The sequence below is a fragment of the Schistocerca americana genome, chromosome 1, assembly GCF_021461395.2.
Source record: "Schistocerca americana isolate TAMUIC-IGC-003095 chromosome 1, iqSchAmer2.1, whole genome shotgun sequence".
In the NCBI taxonomy this organism is placed as follows: Eukaryota; Metazoa; Arthropoda; class Insecta; order Orthoptera; family Acrididae; genus Schistocerca; species Schistocerca americana.
The window spans coordinates 1,259,328,962-1,259,352,456 of NC_060119.1; the positions used below are offsets into that span (position 1 = coordinate 1,259,328,962).

A 23,495-nucleotide genomic window follows, 5' to 3' on the forward strand; every position below is an offset into this window, starting at 1 on the left:
GTATAAATAAGTATCGTGTTCAAAAACAAAGATATAAGTGTAGCACACGAGACTTGAAAAGATTCATGGGAGCCACTATTTCAGTGTAATTGTCTCCCCTCTTCAGAGTAATCGTCTCCCCACTGTACTCCATACGAACTCATGACTCCTGTGGGAGATAAAACAACAGATGAGCATTACACCCACACTTTCAGTGTCCTGTGTAGAAGATATACTGCTACACAGGAATTTATACATGAAACCTCGGAATATTTAAGATACTTCTTGGCACTGTTCACAGTAAGCTTTTCCACTGCTGTTGCATTGCCCCACCCAACTGCAACCATAAGGCAGTCACAATTTCCCCCCACCACTGATAATATACACAGCAAGACAATGAGCTTAGCCCTACTTGTGAATACATTTGAGAGACCTGGCACAGTAGACCAACGTAAGCTTTGTTGATCTGAGCTAATGATGTCTAAGCCTGTAGTTACTGTCACCATTTTTAATAAAACTTTTGCGCATCAATTAGAGTCTCTTCCTACGCAGTTGTACATGATTTTATTTTGCAACATTAGCTAAATTACCAATTCAGCTTAGTGCACCAATGAAGTTGGACTGCTTCCACTAATGTGGTCGGCTCTCGCCCAACTCCTGTTATGTTCTCCCTCAAACATAGCCGCTCTACTCTTATTTGTAAACTTTTCTCTACTTGTGATGTCAGATAAGTCCCTTTCCGTGATATTCATAGTTAAAATAATTTTATTGGTTCCATTAGTGAGCGACTAACATTTCAATGCACTCGGAGTAACTCTTGCAAGAATTTTAGAAACAGAATTTTTACTGACAGACTATTTTGTATCTTTCCCCATTCAGAACAGAGACATGCTCATTCTACTGTTGCCAAGGTTTGTATCTCCACCCCCGCACTCCCCCCTCCCAACTGTGTCTTACTTCTTAATTTCACTGGAAGCATTCGTACACAAGCCGCCTTGAATGTTTCATATGCTTCTTTTGCGCCTATCCAGGACACAGCTTCTGACCACTTCTAGCTGTCTCACATCCCTCTTGCTTCCATTCCTGATTACCATGCATAACAATGGCCAAACATGGCTGCCTGCTCTGAGGGTTCTGTAAAAACTAATTATGTATTTTGGCAGTTCATCTATCCCGGGAATAGTGTGTCTCAACCATTTTTACATGTTATCAACATTGATACTGGCTTAATATTGGTCCTGGGAACTTCAATACTTCTAAGAATATTTTAATTGTAAGTTTGAAGTTGGATAACAGATGATAAAAGAAATAATTTTTTCTATGATATAATTACAAATTAACAATTTTCGGATTTTTTTCCCCCTTTATTTGTGCTGTGAAACCTTGCTTCTAGCCGAGTTTTATGATTATAGGTCAATGGGAAGTACGTTATGGGTTTTAACAAGTGAGTTTGTAAGTATCCCAATATGTGACAGAAACGGGCCAATCTTTTTATTGCATTGACTTGAAGGCTTCAATTCTTTATGATGCTGAGGACTGTAGACCTCAGCATGTGGCATAAATTTCAACTTGACCTGGGACTGTTCCTGAGAAAATTGATTTTTAACAGTCTTTCAGACATACAGACAGGAGGAGACAACAAATGATCCTACAAGGTTCAGTTTTTACGAATTGAGGTGCAGAACCCAAAAAGTATTTCATATAGCTTTTTCTCCTCTTAAGGGCTTATGTAATATTACGTTCAAAAATTAGCTAGGACAGGGAAATGACAAAATGTAATTAGAAAAACTTGAGTTTCATTAATTTTAATGATCCTCAGTCAATAAACAGTAAAATTATGTACATGAATTAAAATTAAACTTCTAATAGTTACAGGTTTCATACTTCGTCTGCTTTCATTAAAGCCATCATTCACACAGTAGCTAGTTACTTGGCTATTACAACCAAGTATTGTCAAAAATTAAATATTATTCATTTCAATTATCCTAAGTTAATACGAGTCAAAATATGTACAAGATTTAAAATTAAAGTTCCACTATTTACAGACTTAAGACTTACACCTGCTTTCCATACATCCATCATTCACATAGTAGGTAGTTACTTGGCTGTTACAACCAAGTATTGTCAAAAATTAAAGTATAATACATTTGCATTAAAATGGTCTGTTGCACTTATTGGGAAATTCATGGATGGAATAGGAGGAGTTGGCCACCAAAAATTCTTTTAAATTATGTTTAAGTTGTGCCTTGTCTGAAACTAAACTCTTAATGGTTGCTGGTAACTTATTGAAAATATGCAATGGTGAATACTGGACTCCTTTCTGGGCAAGAGTAAGTGATTTTAAATCTTTATGTATATTGTTCTTATTCCTAGTATTGATACTGTGTACGAAGCAGTTAGTTGTAAAAGGAGATGTATTAGTTACAACAAACTTCAGTAAGGAATAAATATACTGAGAAGCTGTGGTTAGTATGCCCAATTCTTTGAATTGGTTTCGACATGATGTTCTTGGATTTACACTACACATTACTCTTATTATACTCAACCCTTTACAAACGTGTACAGTCAAATAAAGTTAGACTATACTTCTAATAATCACATAATATGTAGACTGTGATGCAAAGGAACTTATTTTTGCTTCTTGCGTTGTGATGGTGAATTTCACACTTCATCACAAATTCACTCTTCTAAGGGAGTGAACACAGTGGCATTTGTGTGCAAAAGTTCCAAGACACTGGAAGAGGCTTTTACAAGGCATTTGGTCAACAATTTCTGCACTATATTCATACTACACACTTCTATAAAATCAATACTTCTTTGACTGTACTGTGTCACTGCAGATGATTATGCTGTTGAGCAGAATTGATTGAAAGTATACAAGCAGTTCCATCTGCAGATCATCTAAGCGAGAGAAAGAGATTTATAACTGCAAAGCAGGCAGAATTGAACTTCTTGTATCTATATGCTGGTGCCAGCTCAAATTATTATCCATCTGGATGCGTAGAGTTTCATTTAATGTGTGCCCCCTTAATCTGTCTTGTACCTGTAAGTCATTTTTATTAATTTGAAAATCCTTAATGTGAGTGTTTGCAATATTGGGAATTTTTGTATGATTGAGAGTTAAGTTGTTTGCTGTGAACAAGTGTATCCTACTATTATCGTTGCTGTATTTATTGTACATGCCCTTTTGCACTTCATCAGTATGCTTGCATCATCCACAAACTTAAGTTTTTGCCAGAATGTAGGATTTGAAAACACAACTGATATGTGTTAATATATTACTGACAACACTTTCAAGTAATACTGGCAACAGTAGCAATTTACTCTTCATGTTTTCTTTCTCCTACCCCTATTAGGTCTCAAGGTGCGCCGGCTCCTGATGTTTGCATGGCCATGCCTCATGGGGAAGAACTGTGTCGACCAGGCTACACGCTACCATGGGCACCTTCTGTTATCACATATAATAGCAAAGTTCGCTATCCATAAAAGAATTAAGTTGCAAGGTTTGTTACAGCTATAGTAAGTTCCAGTTTGTAATTTAATGTTTGAAGTTTCTGTATGTTAGAGCTAGCTGCAGGTTTGTTCTGAATTGCAGCATGTTCTGATTTCACTTCTTCTTTTTTCCCCGCCAGTATTTCACAGCCTACTGAAAGCACACGCAATTGAGGCACGGGCTATTGTTCGGCAGGCATTAGAAATCCTCACTCCTTTAATGCCGGTGCGAATGGAAGATGGCTACACAATGCTGACGCACTGGACTAAAAAAATTATCGTGGAAGAGGGGCATTCAATGCAACAGCTGTTTCATATATTACAGCTGGTTGTGAGGCACTACAAGGTTAGAAATTTAGCTTTTTTTAGTGTTTTATGTCTCTTTTTTGCTTGTAATCAAAATAAGTGTGGGTGTTGCTTCATTATGTACAGATTTAATCTATGAGCGGCTTATGAAGAAGAGACATGCAGCGGATTGTGTAGATAACTTTACCAAATTCTTGAGACATATGCAATGTATTTAAAATGAGGTATGTTCCAAAACCAAGGTCCGGGTGATCACTGTTTAACTGATGGTAGGTCTGAATAAAGTTTCACATATGGAGCAATGTCTTCTGACTCTTTAGGAAACTATTGTAGTGATAGTTTGATTCACTAGTCATTTGGCAGTCGTTGAGAGCATATTGCAAGGGCTGAGACAATCGTGGATCCCATCAGTTATGAAGTGCGTGGTGTGACTAGATTTTTGCTGGCAAAAGGGTTTTCAGCTGCTGACATCTATCACGAGTTATGCTAAGTGCATGGACCTGAAATAAAGAGGGACAAACAGATTTGAAAGTATTATCGAGAATTTCAAAATAGCAGCACAAATGTTCACAATGAACAGTGGAGTGGCAGGTCCAGTATTAAGACTGACAACATGTTTGATCAAGTGTACCAAAGGCTTTGTAGCAACCTGCAATTGATTATTAGTGGTCTGGCAATGAATTCAGAAATGTTGCTCGAACAACAATGTATTGGATTGTCACTGAACAGCTTGGACATCGCAAGTTGTGTTTGAGATGGGTTAAAAACATGCTTACTGATAAGCACAAAGAGCAAAGAATGCATAGTGTACAAAAGTTTTTGGAGTGCTATAGGCAGGATGGAGGTGATTTGTTTTCTCACATTGTTACAGGCGATGATATGTGTATATTGTACACTGATGCAGAATCAAAACGACAGTAAATGTAGTGGCGCCATTCAGGTTCATCCAAATCAAAAAAGTTTAAGTGATCTCCATTCTTACATTGAAAAATGATGGCTGCTGTTTTTTGGGATGAAAAGGCCATCCTTTTGATTGATTTCATTGACCACAGATCACCAGTTACAGCAAACACATACTGTGAAATGCCAACCAAATTGAGATGTGTGATCCACAATTGAAGCCACAGGAATCTGTCATCTGGCACAATCCTCCTTCATGACAATGCATTTCCTCGCACTGCTGCCAAAACCAAGGAGAAGATTCTCAAGATTTTCATTGGGAACTTTTCGATCAACCTCCGTACAGTCCTGACCGTGCACCAACCAACTATTTCCTCTTCTCACATTTGAGAAACTGGCTGGGTGAACAATGATTTCAAAATGACTGCGAAATCAAGACTGGTATTACCAGCTGGCTCAATTCTCAGGTGGCAGACTTCTAAGCAGAAGAGCTAAAAACACTGGTGCAGCATTTCAGAAAGTGTATAGAAGTGAATGGCGATTGTTGTGGAAAAGTAAAGTAGATATGTAGTAAAATATTACTGTAAGTAAAAGTCTTTTATCCTGAGCTTATTTTTTTACAACCAAATGGACCTTAGTTTTGGAATACACCTTGTACACACTCAAAAACATGATGATGATTATGATGATGATTGATGTGTTTTGCCCATCAAGCAGTTCCATCACTGTTGCCATACTTTTCATAGCTGTGTAAGATACATTTGTCTCGATGTTGTCAGTTGATTAGGATCTACTTGTACATCTAGTCCTCTTTCCAGTCGCCGTGCCTTCCATGGCCGTCCTTTATTACACAGTCTCTTCTCGTCTAGTGTCCTAGCCTCTTTCTACTCCTCTTCTCAGCTGTTTCTGGTATTTCTCAATCCTCTTTCAGCTTTTGTAACATTTCATCATTCCTGATATTTCACACCTTCCATTCTTCTCCAGATCTACAGCCCATAAGCTCATAAGCATTTCTCCACTCTCCGGTGCAGTCTCCGAATTCGACACCATACAGAACACTTCACTAATCTTTTGCGTAATTATTTATGTAATGGGCTGCAGAAAGTTGTCTACCTTCTGTGAAACATTTCTTTTACAACAGTTGTCATCGTCTTTATTTCCTCATTATGCATCATGTTTCTGGTAGTTTTGTATCTTAGGTACCTGATGTTATCAACTTGTTCCACAAACGTGTCACAGATGTTCACTTTTATTTTCCTTGATTGCCCTTTAAAAGTTATTGTCTTAATGTTCTTCACATTTGTCTTCAGTCCATATTCGTCATAGCTGGTGTTTTGTTCTTTTAACATGTTTTTAACTTCCTCTTGTTGTTACATTTCACTTTCGTTGGAAACAGTAATGGATGTTAAACAGCATAGGTGGAAGACAACAGCCTAGCCTAAATCCTCTGCCAATTTGTAATTCCTTCTGTCATCTCATCACCTATTGTTTTACTCTTTGCGTTATGTATAAATTGCGTATTACCCTCCTTTACTTCCAGTTACTTAGAATCTTCTTCAGGACTTCATAAAAGTTTAATCCACTGAACTTTCACTGGCTTTTCCAAGTCAAAAACAACCACTCAAAGTTCGTGACCTTTTTCTGGTTCCTTTTTTGTGCTTGTTTTTAATAATCCAATTGCATCTTTTCTGAAGCTGAACTAATATTTCCCCAATTTTATGCAGTTTTCCCCCAGTTTTGGCACCATTACTGTTTCTGTGAAGTTATCTGGCCACTCATCTTTCTAATAAATGTCTTTTTGTCACCGTGTGCCGCATCATCCTTCTTTCAATGTGTTTATATTGCCTCATTTTTGGTTCAAGGAAGCGATTGCACGCATGGCAATCAGGAATAAATAAGTATCTGGTTGCACATTGTGTATTATGTGCGTAGATGTGTGTACCCACTGTTTGGAGGCATTAGTATGATGGAGTGCAGAGAAATTTCACTGAAGTTCTAAGGTGTTGCAGCATAACCACCGTCTGAATTATGTTCGTGAGATGAGTGTTGTTTTCCCTGCCTCTCCAGTAAACAATTATGTAAACTCGATGGACTGTGTATCCATCACCTCCTTTAAAAAGTGCACTGTTCACTTTGCAGCATTATAGATTGTGTAGAACTGGGACCTGGCAGTCATGTGGTGCCCACTGCTGACAAATCGTGGCAACAAAGTCGTGTGTCTGTGTCAGTTGGTTGTGGAATTAGTGCATTAAGATGTGGAATGGCTGAAAGGAGCTATTGCATTTGGACATGTCTATGTCCATGTAGTAAGTAGTTTTGTGATTTGCTAGTGTGTCACTGCAGACTGCCCGATGTAGCTACAAGGAATGATGTAACACTCACAGTCGTGTAACCCAGCATAAGAACAGTTATAGTAAAGAGATTGTAACTGACAAGGATCAGAGAAAAGTACTAATCCTTGTCAATGATAATTGGGTTCAAACACGAGTGGTATTGTCACTGGTAGTGAATGCAGGTCCATCTTGACCAGTTCTGGGCAAACATTACCAAGGCAAGTGCTTATGATGGACATTTTGAGACTGTACCATGGAAAATGCCATTCTTCCCAGTGGCACATGAAACTGCACGTCTTCAGTTGTCAAGACAACGACAAAAAGTGGACTGTAGCTGACTGGAACAGGGTGTATATGACCTATATACAACGACGACACACAGTGCTCATGCGAGTGTCTGCCGATTGAAAATGTGTCAAAGGCTTTAGGAAGACTATGCAGTGCTTCATAACAAAAAATTGCTTCCAATGAGCGTGGAGTCGCAACTGTTTACATTTGATTTGTTTTAGCAGTTACGCGCTGGCTCATGCGCATGCGCAGTTGAGTCACGTTTGAGTAGTAGATTCTCCCGCTTCTGGCAACAGGAATGTAGCTGTTGGCTGTGCAAGCCGTCACAGCAAGCAGCTAGATGCTACCGGTAAAAGGGGGTGCCAAATTCATATTCTCGAGAAAAAAACTTTTTCCCCCAAAGCACCTACATCCAGCACACGTTTGCCTATCGATTATTCATATGATTTTGAAACGCTTCCCTGTTGGTTTTTGAACTTTTTTGAACACATTTTAAGTTGATTTCTGAATGAATCATAAGTTGACTTTTGAATGCATGCAAAGTGTATGTGATGTCTCTGTCAGGAGAATCCTCGTCGCATCTAGAAATAAACTTTCCGCAGACAAAAGGAGACGGGGCTATACGAGCTGAGGGACTAAAGCAGAATGGATGAATAGCAATTGCTGTCTGATTATGAGGTTGATTTGGTTTGCGAATGAACAGCGTTGTTATAATTACTAGCGAAATCCATAGATTCAGACTCCCAGGATGGAAATAAACGACTGACAGGAATAACAGGTAAGAGAGATCACGTATTGTCTTCTCAGTGTCTCCAAGAAAACGAAATTTTGACAAAAAATTTTTGGCCAGATGGCTACACAAGTAAGGACCAGTAGTACAGTCCCCGGCTAGCAGCTGCGTAGTTCTATTCTGGAAGTAACGCAGAAAACGTGTTCTACCAACATGTAACAACACCTAACTGGAAAATAATCACAGAATAACTAAACCTGTGATTCTGGCAGGGTTAGTGAAGTTAATCGGTGAACAAATTTTGACAGTGGCAGCAATAGCTGCAGAATTGGTGATGACAAGATTGTTTGTTAGAACGAGGAAGGAGAAGAAACGGGGACATCACACAAATTATGGAAGAATAATCTCATGCTTGAGAAACCGGTGCATATGAATGAAATGTGAAACTATTTCCTAACATAAAGCGTTTTGCTTGCAGTAGGCCTAATAGGCATTTGATATTGGTACATATTGGTTTATATTCTGTCGTGTTATAAAAATGGCCATTCGTGCCAAAACAGTCTCGTTTATTAGGTGTGTTACAAAATTGCTGTCATATTAGAAAGGCCTATTTTGTTTTATCTAGCAGACAGTGACAAAATAGACGTAATCAGATCGAGAAACCACACCAATCTTGGGTTTTATTTGTGTTAACAGCTTTTCCAGTATTAGATAACGACATTCGATTTTTCATGTAGCAAAACGTTTGATGAACTTTGATGAGATAATAGATTCTTTCGCAGAAAGGAAAGCACGCCATGTAAAGCTGTAGCGATATTAGAGAGAAAAAAAATGCTAGGAGCTAAGGTTTGAAGAAATGTCTAATTTCTTACTTATCTCTTGTCAGTTTTGGTTTTATATGTCCTGTATTTAATTTTATGTCACACAAAACAGCAAGTTATTAACTGATAGGCAATAGAGTTCAGAAAATCTGAAGAGTTCTTGTTCTCTCGGTTACAAATAATCCCATCCGCTATTAATTGTGAGATTTTTTAAAAGAGGGGCAGGCTGTCAAACCGGCCGACTGGGAGCAGGAGAGACACCACAGGAAATTTCAATTTCCACTCTCCTGAATATAGTTTGGACGTGCAGTAGAAAAATGCTTTATAAAGAGGCATGGCACTGCAATTTGGCATACTTAAGACCAAATAATATGCCTTACATTTCCTCGAATACATATGTTTTATGTTTCAGACTTTTCAGAAAGATGTGTGCTACAAGATGAACATGTTTTGAAAATTCATTTTTTTTTATTTTTTTATTGACACGGTTTGTAAACATCATAGATCCGGGGCTAATGTGCAGAGCAGTCAAATGAAAACAAAATGGATATCTGTGGCCGGGAGCTATCAAGTGAATTAAAACACATTCACGTAATTACGGAAGGCTCAAATATATCATAATTTTCAGATTTTATTTTATTTCCACCTTTCTGACAGTCAAGCATTAATCGCCTTGCGAAACAATGAAGCTATTTTTGTCTGTTTGCTAAAGAAATTTGACTTTTGTTAACCTTTTCCTCAGAGGCAGTCAATGTATTTGAAACAAAATGTTTAATTCCACAGTACTGGCTAGTTTCAACTGTTCGCTGCATTTCAAGTGCACGTTTTCATTTTCTAGCATGTATGGCATTATGCCATAATCAAGAACCAAACGTGATAAAATACAGTACTGGTGCTCCAAGAAAATTTACATCCTGAAAACCACACTGAAAAGCTTATTATCAGGTTGAGGTCTACTTCATTGGGAATCTGGACATACGAATGTGGCCTTTATTTATGCATTTTAAATGTGCACATTTTAATACAGTTCACGAAATTCCGATGCTCTTGCAGTATCCTCTGATGTCTTCTTTCTTTTATGGCATAATTTATGATCTTTCAATGTTTTACACGTACGTACATATGGGCTTCCTACATCATGATAGCTACCCAAGCGCGGTGTCGCCTGTTATCTGCGCTCTCTGGCAACTGCTGAAACGAACCTATTTCTAACAGGTCGCAGGAAAATATTGTGAATGGTGGTTTGAAAAGCGTTACTTTCAAAGTAAACATCCTTTTACGTAAGTTGAACTATGTACAAGAATGTACCATGAATTTATTAAATCACAGAGCATTTGACTCTCATTTAAAAATCAACTCTTTGATGACGAGCCAGTTAGAAGAATTTTGAACTCTGAAGATCAGACATTTATGTCATTATTAAAAATTTTACTGGCTTATCTAGCAGACAGTGACAAAATAGACGTAATCAGATTGAGAAACCACACCAATCTTGGGTATTATTTGTGTTAACAGCTTTTTCAGTATTAGATAACGACATTCGATTTTTCATGTAGCAAAACGTTTGACGAACTTTGATGAGGTAATAGATTCTTAGTACTAGTACTAGCACACTTCAAAGTGTAACATGCATAAAAAAGATCAACAGTATATGCGAAAGCTTAGCTTCTCTTGCAGCTTGAGATCAATATTATATGTAAAAGCTTTGCTTTTCTTGTAGCAACACTATGTATATTAATTTAAACTACTGTATTATCTTTCCCTGTTTGTGTGTTCTTGCTACTTAACAGTGATGTTGCTGTTGGCTGACTACATCACATATCCTATGCTCTGAATATCCGCTGTCATCGGCTGGGAGATCACATGACATGAGCTACGAACGGCTTACAAAAGTGCATCGAAATCTCAATTTCAATGATTTGGAAAGTAACAAGTGATGTTTGGTGGAATTGCAATGTATGCTTTCGTAATACGAAAATACGCAGCGTTCATGTAGCTGCACATCAAAGATATTTCCAAAACGCGTCTTTTTACCTGAGTTTCGTTTTCTAAAGTGCTGGGAAATTGTACGCCCGTGTATAAAACCATAACCATTCAAAGGATTGATAAGGGAAAATATACTGGCACTCGGGAGAAAGTGTATTTTTAACCAGGAAATCTGGGAATTTTTTTTCCTTGTCCATGTATACACCCTGTGGAAGTGTGCAGTGTGGTCCCAGAAGTCACACATATGGACGGACACACACACACATACACTCTGAAATCTTGGATTAGTATTTCCTATTTTAAGTATTTCTTTTTTCTGTGTGAGGAATAGTTCTTGTGTTAGTAAGTACTGGCTCACCATTCATCTCCTTGTAATGTGTTTTCTTAATCAAATTGTTGCCTTTTATGGAATGGTACAACTTTTGTTTCATAAACTAACATATGTATTAACACACTGTTTACGAAAATCTCAGTATGTTTCACATTCACTTTGCAGGTCTATTACCCAGTTCGCCATCACCTGGTGCAGCACATGGTGAATGCCATGCAGCGCCTTGGCTTCAGTCCTAATTCATCCATAGAGCACAGGAGACTCGCCGTAGAATTGGCTGATGTTATCATCAAGTGGGACCTCCAGCGTATCAAAGATGAAGCTGAATCCACATCTATGACTGTATGTTTCTGCGTTACTTAGCGAAATACCAGCAATTCAGTTAAATCGTCATTAAAATAGTATTAAATTCTGTTTGTAGGAACAGTCTGTTACGCTCGGTACTCCAGTAAAACGAACACCTGTCGACGACCCTGGTATGAACCTGGAAAATCCTCGGAAAAGGCATGCCACAATGCCCGGTCCGTGCATGATGCCTGCCTTGGTCACCAAAGTGGAGCCAGACTCCACTACACCAATTGATACGGTCCATGCCGATGCCGTGCTCAACTTCTTGTTGCGGCTAGCGTGTCAGGTAATTGTCTCAAAGCAGTGTGTTAGGGTGTCCTGTGGTTTCAGTAATGCTTTCTACACCTACAGGTGTACTTACATACTCTGCAAACAGTGCGAAGAGGGGTGGTAGCCTTTTCAATAGTTGCAGGGATAACAGTCTGGATGACTGACTGATCTGGCTGTGGAACAACCAAAATGGTCTTACTATACTAGTACTAGAAGTGCTGTGGCAGGAGGAACAGGATTTCTGGTCAGGTGAATACAGGGTTATAAATACAAAATCAAATAGGAGTAATGCAGGAGTATGTTTTATAATGAATAAGAGTGCGAGTAAGCTGCTACGGACAGCATAGTGAATGAATGCATTATTGTAGTCAAGATGAACACGAACTCAGGACCCATCACAATAGTACAAGTTTATAAGCCAACTAGGGCTGCAGATGATGAAGAATTGAAGGTGTGTATGATGAGGTAAAAGAAATTATTCAGATAGTTAAGGGAAATGAAAATTTAATTGTGATGGGAGACTAGAATTAGGTAGCAGGAAACTGAAGAGAAGGAAAAATTGTAGGTGAAAATGGACTAGGTGAAAGGAATGAAAGAGCAAACCACCTGGTAGAATTTTGTGCAGAGCATAATTTAATCATTGCTAACACTTAGTTTAAGAATAGTGGAAGTAGGTTGTGTACATGGAAGAGACCTGGAGACACTGGAAGGTACCAGAGTGATTATGTGATGGTAAGATAGATTTCAGATCCAGATTTTAAGTTGTAAGGCATTGCCAGGGCCAGATGTGGACTCTGACCACTGTTTATTTGTGAACTGTTGATAAAAACTAAAGAAAATGCAAAAAAGATAGGAAATTACGGAGATGGGACCTGGATTAGTTGAAAGATCCAGAGGTCGTTGTGAGTTTCAGAGGGAGTATTAGGCAATGATTGAGTAGAACAGGGGAAGGGAACATGGTTGAGGAAGAATCGATAGCTTTGAGAGATGAAATAGTGAAGGCAGCGTAGGATGAAAGAGGTAAAGATGAAAATATAAAAATGACGCAGGTTAAAGGGAATACAAACGTCTAAAAAATGAGATTGACAGTAAGTGGAAAATGGCTAGACAGGAATAGCTAGTGGATTTGAATCTAGCATGCTTGCATGAGCTGACCTAGAACTTTCGTGTGCATATGTGAATTCTTTCCCACCTGTCCATAGCATCAGTTGCTGGCAAGCAGCAGTTGAATGAGATGGTGTTTAGTGCCCGCATTGGTTTTTCGTTGCAAGGGAAGTGATGGAATGACTGTAGCAGTGCTACTGCATCAAATTTTATCAGAAACTGGGTGACAGCCACGTGGAAGCCATTCGAGAGATTGAGACGGCTTTCGGTTGTGATCCTCTCGACAACAAATGGATTAAGGAGTGGAACAACCAGTTTAAAGACGGCTGCACATCAGTGGAGTTTGAGCCACGCTCTGGTCAGCCATCAACTTGCCAAAATGATCAGATCATTGCCAAAGTGAACTCTATGGTAATGCAGGACCATCTTGTGATTATCAAATAAATTGCAGAATAGTGGGTGGGCATCAGCACTTTTTTGGCACATTCCATTGCGACCGAAGATTTGGCCACGAAAAAAGTGTCGGCGAAATTTGTGCTGAAGCTGCTGATGGCAGAGCGGAAGCAACTTTGTGTTGAAGTCTCTCAGGACATTCTGGACTCCACAAACAGTGATCCTGACTTCATGAACAGGATAACCACTGTTGATGAATCATGGTTGTATGGGTATGATCCGAAAACCTAATCCCATTTGTCTCAAGGGAAGCATTCCTTGTAACCAAGACCAAAGAAGGCCCACCAAAATGCGCAGCAACATCAAAGTGATACTAACTGCTTTCCTTGACCCCTGCGGTGTGGTACACCATCAGTATGCAACACAGGGTCACCCAATCACCAAAGAGTACCACAGTGGTGTCCTCCGTCACCTACTACGTGATGCTGTGTGGCACAAGAGACTGGACTTGCGGTTAACAGAAAATTGGCGCCTCCATCACAACAATGCCCCTTGGTGAAAAACCAGATTCCTGTGCTTCAAAAGACTTCTTACTCTCCTGATATGGAGCCCTGCATTTCCTGATTTTCCTGTAAACTCAAGAGCTCATTGAAAGAAATATGATTTCAGACAAGAGAGGACTTTATGGCAGCAGTGCCAGCCAAGCTAAAGTCCAGTCCAAAAGAGGCTTTTTTGGAATGCTTCCAACAATAGTGGCACCTTTGGAGAAGTGTGGAGTTCTAAGGGAAATACTTTCAAGACGATTAGGTGGCCAAGGCTCCACATAAACCAATTTGTTTTTCCCGGTCGAAGGTCAGACACTTTTCTAACAGACATCTTATTTCTCCAGGGAAATTAAAGGAGGCCTTTGGAGAAAAGAGCAGCAACTGTATGAATATCAAGAGCCCAGATGGAAAACCAGTCCCAAGCAAAGAAGGGAAAGGTAAAATTTGAGAGTATATATAGAGGTTCTGTACAAATGAGATGTACTTGAAGACAATATTATAGAAATATAGGAAGAAAGATGAAGATGAGATTGGAGATACAATACTGTAAAAAGAATTTGTCAGGGCTCTGGAAGACCTAAGTTGATACAATGCACTGGGTATAGACTATATTTCGTCAGAACTACTGATGGCTTCGGGGGAGCCAGCCATGACAAAACTCTTCCATTTAGTGTGCATGATGTAGAAGACAGGCAAAATACCCTCAACCTTCAAGATGAATATAGCAACTCCAATTAAAAAGAAAGCAGGTGCTGACAGGTGTGGATATTATCAAACTTATCAGTTTAATATGTCATATTTGCAAAATGCTAACACAAATTCTTTACAGAAGAATGGAAAAACTGGTAGCAGCTGACCTCTGGAAAGGTCAGTTTGGATTGTTGAGAAGTGTAGGAACATGTGAGGTAATACTGACCCTGCGACTTATCTCAGAAGATAGATAAGGGAAATCTTTTTGACAATGTTGACTGGCATACTCTTTGAAATTCTGAAAGTAGCAGAGGGTAAAAGACAGGGAATGAAAGGCTATTTACAACTTGTACAGAGCCCCCAGAGGGCTCACCACCCTTTGGTGAGTTTGTGCATGGCTACCATGGGTTCCCAGCCTTTTAAACACCTCTTCCCTTTCTTTGCACCATGTCTGTCAGCCTGCTATTCTTTTTCCTCTCCCTTGGGGAACATGTCTTGGTTATTTTTGGGAATGCGTTCTGAAGTTTCGGTGGCCCAGCATAGTAACAGTCCCGTGTCTGTTTTATCCTTCTTTCTTCATACTCCATCTTCTCCCCTTCCTCTCCTTCGGCATTTGAGGCCACTCTTTGTTTCTTCTACCACCGTCTGTGCTCCTGAAGGGTGGCCAATGCGTTTGACACTTAACTGGTGACTCAGTAATGGGTCATTCCATCCCCAGGTCGACAGGTAGGGTTTGCACGTACCCCCTGTTAACGACCAGGTGCAAGAAGGGGTGATTGCTTGAGCTGTTACCTACCCAATTGCATTTGGTCCCTCTGTTTGGAGTTCTAGAGGCGGGACCTGAGGTCTGAACAATCGCCTAAGGCAGGTGAACCCATCTCTGAGTAGGCCCCCATTCGGAAGGGGCACAGCATCGGAGATGCTGGCTGCCATGGGGGATTTTTTCGCAGTGAGCCAATCTACTTCATCTCAATCTACATGTACCAAAAGTAAATGGAATGAGGCTAAGCTTCACTGACACTCTAAGCTGCACCTCGGTTCCTGGTTGTATCATGTACAAAAGGAGGTCAGTCTTTTGCTACAGTTAATTCATTTGTTATGCAGAGAAACATTGATGCAGTTGTAGGCACTATGAAATCCTGCTCTTGCTTATGCAATGGGATTTTTTTCTGGAGACCAATTGCGATTTTCAAGCCTACCACTTCGCTCCTCTAGGGCTGCCCCGTTCGTATTGAGGTCCATTGTGCTGAATTCTTTGCGTGGTGTTATTTACACTTGGCTGCTTGATGGTCCGACCAAGGGGAAAATCCAGCACTATCTCTCTGATTAGGGTGACACTGCAGGCCATCAGGAAATGAAAAAGGTTGATGCAATTTTAGTGCCTATGTGAACTCTTTTTCTCACATTTGATTGAAAAGTGCTTCCATTGAAGATTAAGGCCAGGCTATGGAGTCATCACTGCCTGACCATACATTCCAAACCTGCGTTGCTACCATTGTCAATGTTTATAACCACACTTGGGTGTTTCTTGTGGTAGAGATGCTCATGGGGATGACTGCCTGCCTCGTCCTACCAGCTGTATCAGTGTGCTGCCTCATCCCATTAGTTTCCCATGTACTCAATGAGTGACTGTCCAGGAGATCTGGAAGAAGGAAAAAGTGCCCCACCCCCTTCACTCGCAAGTTGTTAGCTAGTCGAAAGCCCTGCACTTACAGCATCGTTCTTATATGGCTCGCTCTACGGAGTTCGTGGGCACTCAGATTTGCGACCTCCAGTTCAGTACTACAATTGTAAAATCACCCAGTATCACGGTAGCATCCCCGTCTCCTCCCACAGCTGTGCTACAGGCCACCAAATATTCAGCTGCTACACAACCAGCAGGCCAGAAAGAACAAAAGAAACACTTCCCCCAAAGAATTTTTACATCCTTCCAGCCAACAAACGTCTTGAGTCTTTGTTGTCAACCGTAAAGGCTCTAAGAAATCAAACAAAGGCAAATGGTCTTCTCCTTCCCCGGCTCGGACATCCTATTTAACAGTGTTGCTTTGGGATGCTGTCTGACCTGGGTGCTACCTACTAAATAAATGCCTGAAACGCTGCACATTGCACAGAAAAAAAATCCACAAAGATTCAATAGATAATTTCAGTAGGCCTGTTTCTTATTAATTTAAGTGTCCACGAATCAAACATATTAAAATTTGATTTAAAAAAAGTTAGCCTTAGGTACAGAGCAATCAGCTATGTTGGTTTGGCACAAACATATGGCATTTTGATATTGACAGATTACACAAAATTCCTGTGTTTCATCAGTTACAAGCTTAGGTTAAAGATTACATCAATAGCTATTGAAGCTCATTTCAGAATGTTTTCTGCCCCCTTCTTCAGGTGAATGACACGAGCTCAGCTCTGGGCTCCCCTGGAGAGCTGCTGTCACGTCGATGTGTAGCCCTCTTGAAGACAGCACTCAAGCCCGAGGTGTGGCCCCGTGCCAATGACCTGAAGATTGGCTGGCTTGACAAAATCTTCTTGAGTGTGGAGTCGGCGACTCCCAACTATGGCAACATCTGCACTGCCCTCGATCTTCTTGCTTACCTGGTGACACTTATGAAGAAGGAGAGAATTCTGGCAAACATCAAACCGCTGCAGCGAGGTCTCGCGGCTTGTGTGACAAGCTCCAATACCAAGGTGAGGTGTGAAATCCAGTGCTCACGATTATTATCTGTTTTATAATTGGTGGGTAGGGGAGGGGGAGGGGGGGGGGCAGAAAAGAAACCATTAATTACAGAAGGAACAAAGATAACAACTCACTGTGTTGGAGCATTGAGTGGCTAATAGGGACATAAACAAATATGAAAATTAAAAAAAAAATCCTAGTTCATTGCTTATAATAAATGTAAATTATATATTATTTTTATGTGATTCACTTTTGATACATTTGGGCAGTAAGAATTTAATGTCAACATCTAATAGATGGAGTAAGAGTTCGACATTCTATTTCACTTGTGCTGTTGGTGACATAGGGAAATAGAACTGGGGACTAATGCTACAAGCAAGTGGTTGTTAGCAGTACTAAAGTTTACTGGCACTCTGTGGCTGTGAATGTCTTTTCTGTTTGTGTGTATCACATTGTGGTTAGTTGCCTTCTGCTTGATGTATCTGCTTTAATATTTAATTGCATTTATACTTGGGAGTATAAAACTACATAAATTTAATTACAGGTAATTAGACTGACTCACAGTCTCATGACACGACTCATGAGCTATTTCCCCACTGAGTCGACTACAGCAACTGTTGCTTCCAAATATGAGGAGCTGGAATGTCTATACTCTAGTCTTGGAAAGGTAAGTCATGCTCATTGCATTTTTCAGGCTACTTTTTTTGGCATGTACGCAAAACCTTTTATTGCCTAAATTTGCTGTTGTTTGATGTACTTCAAAAGTCACCTGAAATTCCTGTAACAAAGCACAAGAAGTCAAAATTACAAGGAACATGTTAAACAGTCATAATCATCATGAACCCGTGATGGTGTTTTATTCCAATTTCAAGCCCACACAATTTCCCATCGATCTCCATTGTGCTGATTCAGTGATTTCCACACTCTGCTTTCCATCCAATACATATCCTCGCGTTAAGTTCAAAGATATGGTCATATGCACTGAAATTGGAGATTAAAAAGTGCCGGTCGTGTATTTTTCTTCACAGGACTGATAATGGTATTAAATGACTGGAGCCGGTAACTGTTCTTCTTTCCAGTGATCAAGACAAAAAAATAAAATGATCGACTATTTTAATCATTGCTTTTCTGTACATGATCATATAATCATTCAGTGTATACTCGTGGTGTTATCCATTGTTGTTATATATTGAGAGTAACCCCTGACTGCAGAACAGATGCCCGTGTCTTGTTATGCCCCGATGATGGCCCTGTAATCCAAAAATGGTTATAAAAGTATTGTCGACGAGACTTACAGCTTGTGTTTTTATCTTAAAAATCAAAACCTTTGCAAATTTTGTGCACGTAGAAGTATAGTAAAACCTTTAAAAGTAGTTGGCTTGCAGCATAGGGTAGAAATTATTAGTAGTACACTTTTAAACGGATTACGTGGAAGGTAAAAGAGAAGTATTACAATGATTTTCATTATTTACATTCAGATGGATACTGAACATGGACTGCTTACTATAGTTCGATTCTTTTACCTTGGCGGCTCGCGCATGCCCACCCAGACGCGGGAGATTGCTGCGTTGCCAGTTGCACACGACGCACGCGCCAATAGAAGCAGCGCCATAGTATAGCATAGTTCGCAAGCTTACGTTTAGGGGGGAGCGCGCAGTTCATGAAGTAAAGCCACCGCGGCCGCATTAACCCTTTCGCTGCTACAAAGACGTGCTCCCTGCATTCCGCGCTGTGCGCGATTTTGTCACTGCACTGCTCGCCTGTGCAGACACATTGTGTTCCGACTGCTTTGACACTCTTTATCATTCGATTCCACAAAAATTATTTGGCCCAAAAATTAGATTTTTACACATCTTCTTGACTGATACCTTCCCCCCATAAATGATTTAATTTTGTTTCGATGTTCAACGCAGTTATTATGCAGCATTAAATATAGTAAACCATTTCACGAAATTTTGAAGAGTTTGCAGAGGTAAAAGTCCATAGAGTATACTTTCCATATGGTCGATTTTAGTTGCCACAATGTTGAGAATGAAATGTGGACAAGATACCTAAATTTCATATAAAATTTACTGTATAACAATATCTCATTTAAGTACCACATAGGTGTCGTATGTAATATTGAGAAATATTCCATCTTTCGCGACTGTAACAAAAGTTTTATTTACACTGAGCACGTTTGGCTTTATTTTAAAGCACTTCAATCAATCAAAAGGAAGTAGACAAAATACATTAAACAAAACTGTGGACTTACAAAAACATTAGGACTTGAATATACCGTCTAACAGTGAAGTGCTCTGAGCTATGTCAAATATAATTTTTGTGTGTGGCACACACAAACATCATCTATTTGCTAAAACACTGATCAGCCAACACAAACGTTGAATATTGTGTTACCACAGCACAAAACTACGAAAGGTGACTTGGCAATGGAGGAGACAAAATACTGTCCACTGAAGATGCTTCAAAAGAGAAAAACACGTCTGGTCTAAATAAGTCACTTATTACAGTTGAAGAAGAGGAATATATTTCACTACCATTGGTAAAACTGCGACTGTGGAACAAAAACAAGAAAGAGAACATGAGTACCATTGTGTATGTGCCATACCTTTCATTGATTGAAGTGCTTTAAAATAAAGCCAAACGCGTCCGGTGTAAATAAAACTTTTATTGCAGTCGCGAAAGACGGAATATTTCTCAATATTACATACGGCACCTATGTGGTACGTAAATTAAATGAGATATTGTTATATAGTAAATTTTATATGAAATTTAGGTATCTTGTCCACATTTCATTCTCAACATTGTGGCAACTAAAATCGACCATACGGAAAGTATACGCTATGGACTTCTACCTGTGCAAACTCTTCAAAATTTTGTGCAATGGTTTACTACATTTAATGCTGCATAATAACTGCGTTGAACATCGAAACAAAATTAAGTCATTTATGGGGGGAAGGTATCAGTCAAGAAGACGTGTAAAAATCAAATTTTTGGGCCAAATAGTTTTTGTGAAATCGAATGATAAGCGTGTCAAAGCAGTGGGAACACCATGTGTCTGCACAGGCGAGCGGTGCAGTGATGACAAAATCGCCCACAGCGCGGAATGCGGGGAGCACGTGTCTGCAGCAGCGAAAGGGCTAATGAAGAGACAAAGCACTAGAAATTTCAAAAAATTGCATTCAAATGAATATAATTCGTGAAGTAAGGCACTTCGATATTGTTTTTAAAAAATGAAAATATTACGCACCGCACAAGGTTTGAACTCGTAACCTTTCACATAGAAGCCAAACAGCTTATCCGTTACGCTATCGCGGCTCGTCCGCCTATAGGATGCCATGAGGAGTCTAACACGTCACGCAAAATACTGGCAAACACTGTTGGTATAACTATGATTACCTCACGCTTCGTCGAAGTACAATAGGAAATAAACAATTACCACTGTTCTTTATTGCGAAAAAGCAGTATAAAAGAAAGTCTGCTATCAAGACATTGCTTTTGTTCTATTACTTTATTTATGACTGAACGTTTGTAAAACTGAAGACACTCGTCCGTGCTCTGCACTGCAGTCGAGATCTGGCAACGTCGTTCTCTGTTCATTGGCTGACTGTGTTTTGTGACGTCAGATGCGCAGAACGAACCTAAACTCGGCCGCCAACATAAATGACGCGCACTTTAACTTGTAGGACAATAATTTATTATGTCAAGACGGCCACTAATTTCTGTAAATATTCAGATTACCAGCTTTGGCATGGTAGTTCCATCTTCAAATGTGACGATAATCCAAGAATAGTTTCATCTTGCTCTGTAAACACTAGCGACAAGCACACTGAACATAATTTTTCCTGAAAGATGCACGACTGAATACTGTGGCATTTTGTTCCAGTTTGTTTGCGAAGGGCTGTCTCAGTACGAGAAGCAGGCCAGTGCCAGCCCAACAATGCTTTATGGCCCTCTCATGATGCTCAAATCTGCATGCATCAACAACCAGACCTATATCGACCGGCTGATCACACCATTCATGCGAGTGCTACAGAAATTAACAAGGGAGCATCTGAGTCCGAGTATTCAAGAGCAGAATGCAGCTAGCACAGGTATGATTTTATAGCTATATTTCAACTTGTTGGTAGCAACTATTAATTATCAATATTTCACAATGGATGACGATGATTGGTTTGTGAGGTGCTCAATTGCGCGGTCATCAGCGTCCATACGAAGTCACAATTGTTACACAGTCCAATTTGTTTTTACTCAGTCCCATGTAGCCAGTCACAAATGACGACGACGACGACGACGACGACGATGATAAAACACACACACACACACACACACACACACACACACAGTCCCCGGGTAGGGAAAATCCTCAACCTGGTTGGGAATCGAACCTGGGACCCTGTGATCTAGAGGCAGCAACGCTAGCCACCAGACCGCGAGCTGCGGACATTCACAATGGAGGGTCCAGTGTGGAACAACAATAATATTATGAAAAGGGTAGATTGCTACTCACGATATGGAGGAGACACTGAGTTGCAGGCAAACACAATGAAATGACTGTTATACATTTAAGCTTTTGGCCGAAAGGCCTTCATCCGAAATGTGGTGGCATGGACAACTCACCTAGCAACCCTACCATGCTCCTACAAGCGACACTACCCCCTACCCCCTACCCCTACCCCTACCCCCTACCCCCTACCCCGCTATCCTTGCCACTCCCCACCCTATGCCGCCTCCTTCTCTGTATGACTGATGCCAGATTGCTGCTCCCTCAGTTGCCGTTGTGGTCCGCAGTCCGGCCACAGCGGCTGGAAACACAGTTGCTCTGTGTGTGTGTGTGTGTGTGTGTGTGTGTGTGTGTGTGTGTGTGTGTGGGGGGGGGGGGGGGGGGGGGGGCTGGAATCTTAATGTATAGCAGTCTTCTCATAGAGCCTGTCTGCGACTCAATGTCTCCTCTATATGGTGGGTAGCAGTCTATCCTTTTCAGATTATCAGTATTTATAACACAGTAAATGTGAATGGAATGAGATCTTTCAGTGCTACGAAATGTTCTTTACTTCGAAATAGTCTAGCAGTGATCAGTGTAAAAATTAGTGACACTGTAATGTGGTGTAAAATTCTTTTTTCTTGACCAGGTGATAGACATGAAAGAATTCATGTTCTTTTTTTCTTTTCCAGCTGATAGTTAGACATGAAAGAATTCATATTCTGGCAGATACCACTTTGGCACTCTTAGGCATAAATTTTTATGACTTCCTATACAAATACATTGTGTGTCAGTTTTACTGAAGATATTTCAATATCTCGAAAACTTAGCACTGGCTCAAAGAAAATGAGTCATAAAATGTGTTAGACTCACAGTGGGAAAGAAAATGATGTGAAAAATCCCCTTCTCCAGAAAAAATGTACAGAATAGACATCTGATTGATGTTACTTTGTTTTTTTGCATGTCTGTGTTCCTAGTGTGTTGTCCAGCAAAGCGACGCGAAAAGTTGTTAGAGGTTTACCTATGGTAGGCACAGCTTTCCTTCGTGCTGTCACCACTATTGATCTTCCTAATATGGATGAACTTAAGAAAATATTGAAGAAAATTGGAGATAATCCCACCAGTAGGTTACAGGTAGATATTCTTATTTATCCCGTTACAATCGTCCATCTCTTCATAAGATTGCAAAGAAAAGAAGACTGGTTGTTAGAAATATATTACTTAAAACTTATGCTGCCATTTGTTTTTTGCAGCCAGCCACTGAAATTACGCAAGGTATATAACAATTCATGTACTAGAAATGGAAAATACATTACTATAAAATATGAAAATCCTTGTAAGAACAGGAGCACACGTATATTGACTCAGGTTTGGAATTCTGTACCCCCTGACCAGTTTGGTGAACAGACTTGCATCAACTATGGAAAAATGAGAGAGAGTCTTGTAGGGATGGCTTTTTCTCCTGATCAAAATAACTGTTTGGGTACTTTCACAGCACATATGTAATGAAGTATTGATTTCAATGGACCTACTGTTTGAAACATCAAGATGAACAGTAGCCACTTCCCATAGAGTGACAGGAAATCATAGACAAATGTTAGATGCCCACAACAACAAGAAAATACAGTTTGCTCTCTCACAACACCGCATCCTTTGTTAGCTGGACAAGATACTATAGGCATCTCTCCTCCACTCCATCATAATAAATTGTGTGAAAGGATATTACAACACATATGTTGTTTTTGATAATTAGGAGACTCCATCTATGGAAAACCATGAATGAGGAAGATGGATGTTGCTGGTGCCGTTAAACAATTAACCC

The 23,495-nt window shown here is 39.9% G+C and overlaps 1 protein-coding gene across 1 annotated transcript in view; it reads left to right on the plus strand.

Moving 5' to 3' along the window:
- The window catches only part of LOC124598833 (transformation/transcription domain-associated protein), a 441,523-nt gene that overhangs the window by 232,858 nt on the left and 185,170 nt on the right, over window positions 1-23,495 (plus strand). The window contains exons 35-41 of the mRNA XM_047136029.1: window positions 3,336-3,482; window positions 3,612-3,817; window positions 11,332-11,508; window positions 11,588-11,800; window positions 16,902-17,201; window positions 17,735-17,857; window positions 21,077-21,284. Coding sequence (XP_046991985.1) covers window positions 3,336-3,482; window positions 3,612-3,817; window positions 11,332-11,508; window positions 11,588-11,800; window positions 16,902-17,201; window positions 17,735-17,857; window positions 21,077-21,284 — 1,374 coding nt within the window. The remainder of the gene's footprint in view (window positions 1-3,335; window positions 3,483-3,611; window positions 3,818-11,331; window positions 11,509-11,587; window positions 11,801-16,901; window positions 17,202-17,734; window positions 17,858-21,076; window positions 21,285-23,495) is intronic.